The sequence below is a fragment of the Pipistrellus kuhlii genome, unplaced genomic scaffold (genome assembly GCF_014108245.1).
Source record: "Pipistrellus kuhlii isolate mPipKuh1 unplaced genomic scaffold, mPipKuh1.p scaffold_m20_p_6, whole genome shotgun sequence".
Taxonomy (NCBI): Eukaryota; Metazoa; Chordata; class Mammalia; order Chiroptera; family Vespertilionidae; genus Pipistrellus; species Pipistrellus kuhlii.
Window position 1 is genome coordinate 49875314 of NW_023425562.1, and position 12485 is coordinate 49887798.

Genomic DNA, 12485 nt, shown 5'->3' on the forward strand with positions numbered 1-12485 from the left:
TTTTTTTTAATAGATCTTCTCTGCTTTTCTAGTTGTTTATGATGGAAGGAAATTCCCTTAGCACTCAATCCTTCATGGGCTGAACTTTATACTAATTATTTTCATTATTGATTTATACTTTAAAATATCATTTAACTAATAGATGGTGATTCATTATTGTTAGAGACCTTTAAGAAAATTGTGTTTGGAGCTAGTTAATTAATATTTCTGTTTCACAATTCTACCAGAAAGCCAGGCTCTGTCAAGATTGTTATAAAATGTTGAGCTAGAAAATGATCTTCAAGGCTAACCCTGTTAATCAAAAATTAATTCATTATAGCCATACCTTGGTTTATTGCATTCACTTTATTGTACTTCACAGATATTGAAATTTTTATAAACTGAAGGTGTGTGGCTACCCTGGGTTGAGGAAGTCTAGTGGCACCACTTTCCAACAGGCTCAAATGATGCTTAGCATTTTTTAGCAATAGAGTATTTTTTAATCAGGTATGTACATTGCTATTTTTAGACATAATGCTATTGCACACTTTAACAGACTATAGTATAGTGCAAACAACTTTTATATGCACCAGAAACCAAAAATTTTGTGACTCACTTTATTGTCATATTCATTTTATTTGTGAACCAAATCCACAATATCTCCCAAGCACACCTGTACTTATTTTTTTAAATTCACTTTTAAGTGTTCAAAATATTTACAAAGGTGGCAAGACTATTTAAAGGGAAATAACGATCTCTTCAACAAACTGTGCTGAGACAACTAAACATCCACATGCAAGAATAAAGCCGAACACTAATCTCCTACCACATACAAAGGTTAATTCAAAATGGATCAAACACCTAAATATAAGAGCTAAAAGTATAAAATCCTAAAAGAAAGTACAGGAGTAAATTCTCATGACCTTGGTTTTGGCAATATTTACTTTTGGCTCTAAGGTTGCATATCACAAATGTACTAACTGCCACTGAATTGCACACTTTTAAAGTGGCTAAAGTGGCAAATTTATGTTATGTGTATTTTACCACACACACACACACACACAAAAAAAAAAAATACACGTGTTCCAAGTACACACAAAAGATTAATTCATGAGTTAAATAATTAACAAAACAAAAAATGAACTTCTCAAGTTTACAAAAACAGAACAGTGAAGCGAGAAGTAAAGGTCCTAAAATGAGTCATGTGTGTAACCATTGCAATAAGTAAACAGGCTTGTAGAACTCAATTCACAAAGCAATTTTATTTTTGTCCCCAACTGTCCATTGAAATCCACTTTGTGGGACTAGTGCTTTTGCTAACTTTGGAAGAAAACTTCCCAGGGTCTCCACAACTTCTCTAGTCAATCTTGCTTAATAACTAGAGGCCCGGTGCATGACATTCATGCACACAGGGAGGTCCCTCAGCCCAGTCTGTGCCCTCTCATAGGCCACCCTCTCGCAGTCCAGAGCCCTCGGGAAATGGGGAGTGGGCCTAAGGCAGCAGTTGGACATCCTTAGTGCTTCCAGAAGCTGGGAGAGGCTCCCGCCACCACTACTGTGCCCAACAGCCACGAGCCTGGCTTCTGGCTGAGCAGGGCTCCCCCTGTGGGAGTGCAGCAAACAGCAGGGGGCAGCTCCTGCATTGAGCGTCTGCCCCCTGCTGGTCAGTGTGCATCACAGCAACTGGTCATTCCGCTTTTGGGCCAAACTGGCTCTCCGATATCCCCCGAGGGGTCCCAGATTGCAAGGGAGTGCAGGCCAGGCCGAGGGACCCCACTGGTGCATGATCAGGGTCGGGGAGGGACACAGGTTAGCCAGCCAGGGAGGGACAATGGGAAGGCTTTAGGGCGTGTCCAGCCTGTCTTGCTCAGTCCCAATCGGCTGGACTCCAGCAGCAAGCTAACCTACAGGTCAAAGTGTCTGCCCCCTGGTGGTCAGTGCACGTCATAGCAAGCAGTTGAGTAGCCTCAGCATATCATTAGCATATTGCGCTTTGATTGGCTGACCAGCTAGGCTGACCAAACACTTAGCATATTAGGTTTTTATTATATAGGACTAGAGGCCCAGTGCATGGATTCATGCATGGGTGGGGCAACCTCGGGCTGGCCTGCAACTTCTCACAATCTGGGAACCCTTGCGGGAATATGGACTGCCAGTTTTGACCTGATCTCTTCAGGCTGGCCAAAACCAGCAGTTTGACATCTCCCCCCACACGCGTCCCCCACAAGGGATATAGCAGAACCGAAGCAGCAGGTGGCCAGGGAGGAGCCCCAGCAGGGGCTGGGCACAGCTCCACTGCTGCTCATCCTGGCCCTACTGCACTTGCTGCTGTCACCACTCAGTAGCTCTGCCTCAAGGCGGGAGAGGCTGCAGCAACGCTCACCAGCCAGGAGCCTGGCTTCACCAGCTGTGAGCCACAGTGGGAGAGCACTGACCACCAGGGTGCAGCTCCTGAGTTGAGTGCCTGCCCCCTGGTGGTTAGTATGCATCATAGCGACCAGTTGTTCCGGTTGTTCAGTCTTAACGGTAAAGTTTAGGCATATATATATGAGAGAGAAATAGCAGCACTACTACTAATAAAGTCCCACAGTCATCCTAATGGTGCAAAAACAGTTTCAATTCAGAAATTTAAATGTCCAATCCCATGTTATAATCAAAATAATTTATCATTTGAAGTTAAGGCTTTTTTGAAGGCTGCTGGCAGGCGAGAAGCCAGCATTGTTTAAGGTTTAGGGCAGGGGAGTGAGGAAGAGAAAATCCTTACTTGAGGCATTGTGGTGACTGGGCACTGACTGGGCAAGTTTCATTCCTTTCTCACATAGGCTTCTCCAGCATCCTGAGTGGCTCATTCCCTCCCAGGCATCTCTCAGGGGTGGTACCTACCCCTGGCTCTTTAATTCCTGCTTCTTCCACTGCACTGCAAGGCAGAGTCCACCTCCTTGGGGAGCCAGATCGTCTCTTGGTCCCTCTGAGATGACCCATGCCGGTTCTCCTGCATGCAACTCACAGCTGTTCCATGGGCGGCAAACATGCATCCCCAGCCCCGACAAACTAGAATGGAGGCTGCATCCAACTCAGCCACCTTTCCTCGGCACCATCGTCAAAGCACCTAGCCAGCCAGTAGCATCCATTCTTTAGGGTTTTCCAGGCGGGGATATAGTCTACCTGATCACCACCCTACAGGGGACACATAGTAACCTCCATGGAGGCTCCTTCCCTAGCCTTGAGGTAAGAGGCAGGAACTCCACTGCTCTCTCTTAAGAGACTCAAAACACACAAATGAATCTCTGCAAAGCAATTTTCTTTCAACTCTAACTCCTCTTCTATGCCCTTAATGGGGACAGTTTAAGGGGGCTACAGGTTTTTTTCCATCACCATTATAAAAATAGCATATAGTATTGTGTTTGCTTCCAAAAAAAAACATCGATTTTAACCTTATTACCAAGCCCGGCCGGCATGGCTAAGGTTGAACATCGACCTATGAGCCAGGAGGTCGCAATTCAATTCCTGGGCACATGCCTGGGTTGTGGGCTTGATCCTCAGTGGAGAGGGCATGCTGGACGCAGCCGATCAACAATTCTGTCATCACTGATGATTCTCTCTCTCCCTCTCTCTCTGAAATCAATAAAAATATATTTTTAAAAATACCTACATTCATTGTTCATTGTATAACAGCTACCATGGAGTCCCAGGCATGAACGCTTTAGTAGTGCCATCTTCGGCCCTGTGGACTTAAGAGTCACATTTTGTAGCATGAAGTGCTAATGAAAGCAGAGGAATTACAGACTTACTATTTATAAGTAGGAGTGAAGATATTGAGTAGGCCATGAAACCTGGGGCACAGAAGGAGCTCTTGTCTCCTGAGATCCACATATTACATTGAACCTTTGTATTTTAACACAGAACACAGCTCTCCTAACTCGGGACCTGGACATGAGTCGCATTTAGTCTTAAAGGACCAGCTATTACAGTTTTCTGTATCATGAAATAAATAACCCTACTCCTTCAGGCAAATGCTGCCCTCACCCAGCGGAAAGGTTAAAACCGTCTTTCCAAACGCCAATCACTTCGAAAAGAATGATTTCAAAATATTTTTTCTATTATTTTGAGCTTTAACAATAATAGTCAACACACTTCATTGAATTTAAAAGTGAAAAGGAGAAAGGAAACCCACAAAAAATGTTTTTAAAGGCATACCACTCAGGTTTGAATTATCACAACTTTTTCCTCCCGCTGTTTCAGAATGGTTTTCACTGTACTGCCAAAATCAAATCTCTCTCAGGAGGCCTACTGGTGCAAACAAACGCGCTGAAATCAAAGAACTTGCAAGTTTAATCTGTCAGAGACTGTGGTACTGGGGAGAAAGTCACTTAACTTCTCTTCATCAGTTCCCACTTCTGTGCAATGAGGATAAAATTGTGGAGGTACTCCTCATGGGTACTGTGTGGTTGGCTAATTAAAGCTAATTAAGCCCCTGGAAAATACTATGTAAGTGCTGGGTATTTATGTGCCACTAAGACCCACAAAAACTCCTCAGGGACAAGATTCTGTGCAGACAGCACAATCTCTATTGGTGATTACTAATTACCCACTGCTTACAAAGACAGCACTGTGTTTTGCAAAAGGGTAGGGAAAGGAAACAGCACACAAAGTCATTCAACAACACCATCTTTATTCAAAAATATATATCTATGAGACATTTCAGAATATACTGCTGCCAACAAAGACAGCCTATACTTCTAAATAAAGTCCTAAATTAATATACAAATTTAAGCTTTAAAAATATTCTTTAAGAAAAAGGGGGGAAGAACGAAGACTTTCTGAGGAATATGACCAAAAGGAAAGGTCCTTTAAGGTCTACGGATGCCCTAAGTAAAGAAGAAAAAACACAAAACAAAAACCACCCACCCTACCCTGCCAGATCCTTAAATTAAACAAATGAAGTAAAGCACACCTGGGGAGGATATGGGAGAATTAAATTTAAAAAAACCAAAAGCATTTCATTAAAACAACAAAAAATACCAAAACTAACTTCCTCACAGGAAGTCCACTAGTAGTAACAGGTGTTAAGAGGCCAACATATTCTTTTACATAATTGCTAGTTTCATTTCTTGCTCTTGCTGCAATAATTATGCACCAATGGCTGGTTAAATGCAATTGGATAAAACATCAGAGTGGGCAAGATTCTTTCTGTTATAACATTTCATCTAGCTGATCAGGGCAAATATCTACCATACCCTTTTTTGTTTTGGTTGATTTGTGGCTAATAAAATTTTGCATCCTTGATGAAAACATACAGAATGTCCAAGGATCTGTTCAGAAATATGCTCTTAGGTAGAGTCGAACTAAAGCAGCACACCACATGGGGAGAGGCAGAAAGAGCAAAGACTCAAATTCATATTGCAATTTTAGTAAAGTCACCCACTGCCCTTTGGCCTCTGGGAGAAAATTTTTATATATAGACTCATTAATTTAATCATGACAGGACAACAGGCAGTGTAAGTATGAAACAACACAGTCCATATTCAAATCTGAAAAAAATAGCTTAAATGCTACGAGGCTCTACACAGAGTTAGGTTGAATGCCTGCTGTGACTTTTCACAGTTTTCACTTTTGGCAGGCAGGAGGGCTCCTTTAAGGGAAACCTGCTGTACTTTTAAAAACATAGGTTATGTTTTAACATGTAAAATTACATGTAATTGGCTTTTTGGTAATCCTCAGAATAATGGAGAATCTGATCCCATTTTATAGCTTTGGGATTTCAACCTCTGGGCTATAATTCCTATTACACTACTGGGGCAAATGGTTTTCTGCCCTTTCCAATGTCTAAAATAAGCCTGCCAAAACAGAATGATTTATAGTTAGCAGGTCTAACCTTTACTAAAGCAAGTAATGTCGGCTGGCATGATAACAGAATTAAAACCCAAAATTAATATCCCTAATTTTCTCCCTTCCCCTGCCCGAGATAAGCTATTCAGTAACATCTGATACAAAGTATCCTGGGCACAGGGACACCTGCAATGATGTGACTGCTGGGCAGATGAACATGCACGGTGTCATATTGGCGAGGGAGATAAGTGCAGTCACCATCCTGAGGACATATGCCCACACAGTGAATTGTTAGTGTGCCCCCCAATCCCCAAAAGAAAGGGTCAAAGCGGCACCCACACAGAGTCCAGGCTCTCAGCATGCCTTTAGCTTCTCGGCCCTCCACTGCCATTGCTAACAAGCACCTTCACCGCCAACTGGGGTCAGAAGGTTGTTTTTAGGAAGGTGTCCTAGGTGGCTGGGTAGACTCTTGAAAAGGGCAGCCTGTTTGTAGGAACCTGAAGCAAAGTACTTAAACTCATCCTTGTAATTCCTGTTACTCTGTCTCTGAACTATGATTTTATGTCCCAGATCAGCTCCTAATCTTCTTGCTAGATTCTCTAATCTGCTTACAACAAATGCACCCAACCCTCAACTATACCTCACCAGAAGTAATAGCAGAGGAGAACCAGAGATTTAGCAAACTCCTTATGACAAAGCTGCTCGACAGTTGTGCCTCCCTTCGGGGTTGATGGAGTCAGGGGAGCCAATGACTCCAGGCTGAATCCCTCAGTGGAAGCCTGTACTGAACTTGAACGAGCCCAGCTCAGACGGAAGCTGCTTTCATGACACAATGCTATCATCAAGGACAAGATTCTTCTGAAAGCTTCCACAAGTACACATGATTTTCATAACTTCTTGAGTATAAAGTGAGAGCTAAGAATGGAAAACAAACAGGGGAATAAAAAGACAAAGTGGGAGAGTTTGTATTCTTTCCAAATATCAATTTAAACTGGATTCCGCTCACCACTGTTCTGAATTGTGCTCAACAGGAGAGGCTGGAGAGGAGAACCAGAGTTTGTGGTTCTTTCTGGAGGCTGGGGGCCAGGCGGAAGGAGGGATAGAACCAGGGGCTACAGGTTATTTCCAACCATGACTTGCCCTCCTCTTGCTGCTGGTAGAGATGGGAATCTGGGCATGGCACCTGCCCTAGTCAGTAGAAAAGAGGTCACCAGCAGAGGGCAGGGGGGCCAAGCCCCCTGTGACGTTGGGCAGCAATGAGAGGTCTGGCAAGCTCTGAATATGGGACTTCAGTTCCTTTCGGACCTGGGTTACCCGAGCAAGCTTCTGTTTGTATTCCTAAGGAAACAGAGAAGACAATACAGTAAGTCTTTGCATGCTGGTGGCCAAGTTTAAGGACCCGATACAGACATTCTCATCCTCTTTTCATACATTCTCCCCACCAGATCTTCCCTCCCCTATTCAGCTAAAGGACAATGCTAGGTTTTCAAACTATGTAAAACTTTTTATAAAAAAGGAAATTCAATACTAACAACAGCATGAATTCAATACTGGCAACAGCATGAAATGGTATTTCATTTAGCATTTGAGATTTGGAAGTAAAAAGAAGTAACATTTTATATTTACAGTACCTTTATTTGGTTTTTGGCTATTTCAAAATGCCTTATAAAATATAGATGCTTAGTGTTTACAATTATTTTGAAGGCTATACCTAGACATGGCTAGAAAAATCACTATAAAACACACTTTCTGTATTAAACTTAGAGATTAAACCAGATTTATTATTTTTGCACACAATGACTACAGGAGCTCAAAATAACCAATGATACTACCTATGCTTATTCCGTTCTCAGTAACTGAACAAGTCCCTGATGAAGTTTCTAGTCTACCATACGCAGGCCAGACTTATCTTCCAAAAGCTGAGCTTTCATCATGTCACCCTCTGAGAAAGTGAAGCACAGCACCACACAGTTTCCTCGACTGCTCAGAGCTCAAGGTCTTTTAAAAATGAGCTCCTGTCAGCTGTATTTCTTACAACTTTCCAACCCCTAGGCATACGCTACTGCCTGGAGGCCATTTCCTCAGGATTCTCCTCAAGCCCAGAGGGGAACACAGTCCGGACAGGGATCTTTCTTCTCCTGGTCCCAGCAAAGCCCTGCCTCCTCCTCTGCCTACCCGCTTGAGTTCCTCCTCTCTAGGAAAAGCTCTCCTCCTCACCCAGGAGACTGTCTGCATTTCCACCTGCTCTGGAACCCTCCTGTGCACAGTGCCTTACCAGCCTGCTCTTAGGTACTCTCCATTCATGCTAGACTTCCATGTTCCTCTAAACCAGCAGTCGCCAACTGGTGGTCCTCGGACCACTGGGTCCATGAGGACTGAAAGGTTGGCGAGCGCTGTTTTAAGGAAACCTTTGGAGCAGCAGTAGCCAACTGGTGTGCTCCATGGACCACACTGAAAAGTTGGCAACCGCTGCTCTAGTAGTAAATGACGACTCCCTCGATGATGGGAACTGAGTATACCACTTTCCCTCCTCAGCTCCCGTTAAAGGTTCTCTTGGTAAATCTGCATGGAATAACCCACCAGGTCATGGGGGGTCTGTGGTTTACAGCCCCCCTGGGGCTTGTCTTTTTTTTCTCTAGTTCTGCCAGCTTCCTTAGTGTTTCTGCAAAGACAAGGATGTTTCTGAGACTGGGTCCTTGCTGCCTAATGCCTCTCCTGCAGGAACATAAGAGAAAGCACTGGGCTAAGACTCACAAGACCTAGGTTTCGTTTTGGCTCTTACTCTAACTTGCTATGTGGCTGGGGACAAGCTTCCTCTCTTCCTTCATCCTCACCTTCCTTAACTAAAATGAAAGAACTGGACCACCATAGATCTTTCTCCAAGTTCTAGATCCCTTCATGCCAACACCTCATGCACACTGGAGAGGCAGAGGGTTTGAGGGCGTAAGTATGCGTGGGAAGAGTAGTAAGACAGGAAATAAGTTAAAAAAAAGAACACTTAATTCAAGTTGTAAAAATGAAGTCCAAGCAAGGAGTGGAAGAGGGGAATCAGGCATGCAGGCAGGGTTTGCCCCCACATTCCCACAGGCAGCCAGCCTTCCCCTGAAGCAATGGTCGCTCACACAGGTCATCAAATGGAGAGACTGTGAAAGAAAGTGTCTCGGCACATTTATTCTTTTGTGTGTGAATTAATACAACTATAACCACACGTAAAGACTTAATAATGAGCCCCTCATCAAACTTTTAAGCTTCAGGAGGCTAGAACCAGATCCATCTGCTTTCTCCCAGCATCCGCCATGCTCACCAGGACTCTGAACAGTAGATGACACCATTGCCCAAAGAAATAATAGTATATAAAACATAGTATTATGAGCAAGTTTATAGTATTAATCAGCTTTAATTCTTGAAACTGAAGACTAATTTCAAATGTGAGGATCTAAAATGTCAAGTTCCCTCCCTGTCCTTCCCTCTACAAACATTTTTCTTCATTGGTTTTACATACTTCAAAGGAAATCAACAGAAGATCCACTCTATTACTGGGCATGGATTCATTTAATTAATTTCTCCTGAACTCTAGGTAGAAAAAGGGTAAAATACTTACTCCCTGCTCAAATCCTCTGACCAAAGCTGACAAATAAAGCCGCTTCGATTTGAAGCCATGCACTCCTGGCAGCTATAGAGCACTTCATTTGAAGGAATTCCTCAAGAACAGCTGAATGTCACTGAGTCTCTAGTGAGCTAAGCTGGGACTAGAATCCAAGACTCCTCTCTCTTGGGTGATCCTCAGACTGACTTAGCAAATCCATCTGAGGCTAAAAGGAAAGACAAGTTGATCTGATCAGATACCACCTTAGGTTCAAATATCTCTCTTCCAGGCAATCTTTAAAACAAACAAAAATACCATTTGCTCCTATCTGTGGTGGGGTGTTAGCATAATTAGGTCCTATTATATCCCAGATATCATAAAAAAAAAACAACCTTTCATTTTAATAAAAAGAAACATGTTCCACATTAAAGTCCTCTCGCTGATGAATCCTGCCCATACCTCCTCATGCTACTACCAGTTATTCTTTCCCTAGGGACTTCTATTTTAGAGCAGATGCATGTGCCTAGGAATAGGGCATTACTAGAAAAGAATGGGATTAAAAAATTCAGAGCTGCAAGAAACAAGGTTGAGATACAAAAGTTAATTGCTTTACTGTATACCAGCAATAAACAAGGGAAATTTGAAATTAAAACACAGTATATAAATCTAATAAATATGAACAAGATTGTCTGAGAAAACTACAAAACTCTGATGAACAAAGAACTAAATAACTGAAGAGAAATTCTATGTTCATAGCTGGAAATGTGGTAGGCAGACAGACATGAGCAGAGCTACGATGAAGGACCAGGTACAGAAGGTCATTTAGGTAGAAAGCCCCAGGTTCCTAGGTAGGGACAACTCTATGGTAGAACCTTGCCTACCCAGGATTACCTTTCCTCCTCTAGCATATCAGTGGTCATGTGGTTTGAGACCCCTGACCTTTTCTCCCTAAAGATAACATCTAAGCCTCAGTTGTAGTTTGGCTCCAGGGCCAGAAAAGCAGCAAAACCAAACAAGCGACACCATGGCTGACCTCAAGACCAGCTGCACTGACTAATAACCTTCTGCCATGGCACTGACCAAGCAATCAGTGGAGCCTAGACCCTGAAAAAACACACCTGGAAAGCTGCTGAATATTATAATGAGATATTCCCCTGGGACCTCCCCTAAAATCTTCACCCTTAAAACCATTAGGACAAGGACCAAGTGGCTCTCCCTTCCGGGAGCCCGCCCACACCTTCCCTTTCCCTTTCCTTACCCACCCCAGGCACATTAGCATTACATCCCTCACTCCAAGATCCAGGCACCCTTCCTTTACCTGTATAACTTGTTTCCTAAGCCCATTTCTTCTAGGAATTACTTTTTCTAGCTCTGTGATTTTATAAATAAACTAGTGGCCCGGTGCACAAAGTTCATGCACATTAAAAGGTAATTAATTAGAGGAAATATTTTAATATTACTCTTTGCCCTTTCTCTATAATAGAAGTGTCAGAGATTAAAGAAAATTAGTAAAATGTATATGAAAATCTCCCTCCTGTCAAAGTCTGGGGCACGCCAAGGGACCTAGAGTCAAGTCCCCACCCACCACCCACTACCCACACACACTTCGAAAATGCAGGAGACCAATACCTGGCTGACCCCACCCTTATCAAGCCCCTGGGGGGAGGGGTGGTGGTGGTGCAGCCTCAGGTTTCCAAGCCAGGCGCCAGGTGGGGGTGGGGGGGGGGGCATAGCTTGAGATGCCCATCACAACCTGCCAGGGCTTGAGGTGCCTTACCCCAGCTTAGGCACCATGCAGCCTCAGTTCCCAGCTGTTTGGTCCTGTCATTATGGCATCCCAGCTAATCTGCATATTCCTCTATTACAATGGTTGTCAAACTGCGGCTCGAGAGCCACATGCAGCTCTTTGGCCCCTTGAGTATGGCTCTTCCACAAAATACTACATGCGGGTACGATTTAAACTTCATGTACAGTACGATTGAAACTTCATGGCCCATGCACAGAAGTCGGTTTTTGGCTCTAAAGAAATTTCAACCGTTGTACTGTTGATATTTAGCTCTGTTGACTTATGAGTTTGCCGACCACTGCTCTATTATATAGATGGTCTCTTATAGTTTGGGTCTTGACTCTGAATTCTTTCCTAGCCAGAACCCAAGTACCAAGGTTGCTGAACCCAAGTCCAGTCTAACACCTGGTGCTATTCCTGCTGCCTAAAACAGGAAGACTCAATACTCTTACGATGTGAGTTTTTCCCAACTTTATCTATAGATCCAAAGCAACCCCAACCAAAATCACAGCAAGTTCTTTCGTGGAGACAAATTGATTCTAAAGTTAATATGGAAAGGGAAAAGATTCAGAATAGCCAAAATAATATTGGGGGGAAAAAACAAAGTCAGAACTACCTGACTCCAAGACTTACTATAAAGCTACAATAATCAAGACAATGTGGTACTGGTAAGAGAACAAATAGATCAATGCAGCAAAATGCAGAGCTCAGAAACAGGCCCATAGAGTCATCTGATCTTTGACAAAAGAAACAGAAACGATACAGTGGGGAAAAGGCAGTATTTTCAACAAATGGTGCTGGAACAATACAAAAACAAACAACAAATAAAAAGACACACACAAAAAAAACAAATCTAGACATGGATTTTACATCCTTTATAAAAAGTAATTCAAAATGAAATCGAAAGCCCTAGCTGATTTTGCTCAGTGGATAGTGTCAGCCTGTGGACTGAAGGGTCCCAGGTTCGATTTGATGTAGGGCACATGCCCAGGTTGCGGGCTCAATCCCCAGTAAGGCAACCAATCAATGATTTGCTCTCATTATTGATGTTTCTCCCTCTTTCTCACTCTCCCTTCCTCAATAAAAAAATATTTTTTAAATGAATCACAGATTAAAATGTAAAAGCACAAAACTATAAAAATCCCAGAAGATAATACAGAAGAAAATCTAGATGGTCTTTAATTTGACTTTTAGATACAACACCTCAGACAGGACTATGAAAGAATTAATAAACTGGACTTCATTAAAATGGAAAAAAAATCCTGCTCTGTGAAAGACACTGTCGAGAGAATAAAAATATTGCAA

The 12485-nt window shown here is 42.9% G+C and overlaps 1 protein-coding gene across 9 annotated transcripts in view; it reads right to left on the bottom strand.

Moving 5' to 3' along the window:
- Window positions 1-4630: 4630 nt before the first annotated feature.
- Window positions 4631-12485, bottom strand: part of RPRD1B (regulation of nuclear pre-mRNA domain containing 1B) — a 58824-nt gene continuing 50969 nt past the window's right edge. For 3 of the 9 annotated variants that reach the window (XM_036419870.2, XM_045574681.1, XM_036419865.2), the window contains one exon: window positions 4631-7146. In XM_036419870.2, coding sequence (XP_036275763.1) covers window positions 6997-7146 — 150 coding nt within the window. In that variant the 3' untranslated portion in view covers window positions 4631-6996. Of the gene's footprint in view, window positions 7147-9409; window positions 9615-12485 lie in introns of all 9 variants that reach the window. The other 6 variants (XR_004984572.2, XR_006740340.1, XR_004984575.2 and 3 more) reach the window with 4 other exon arrangements.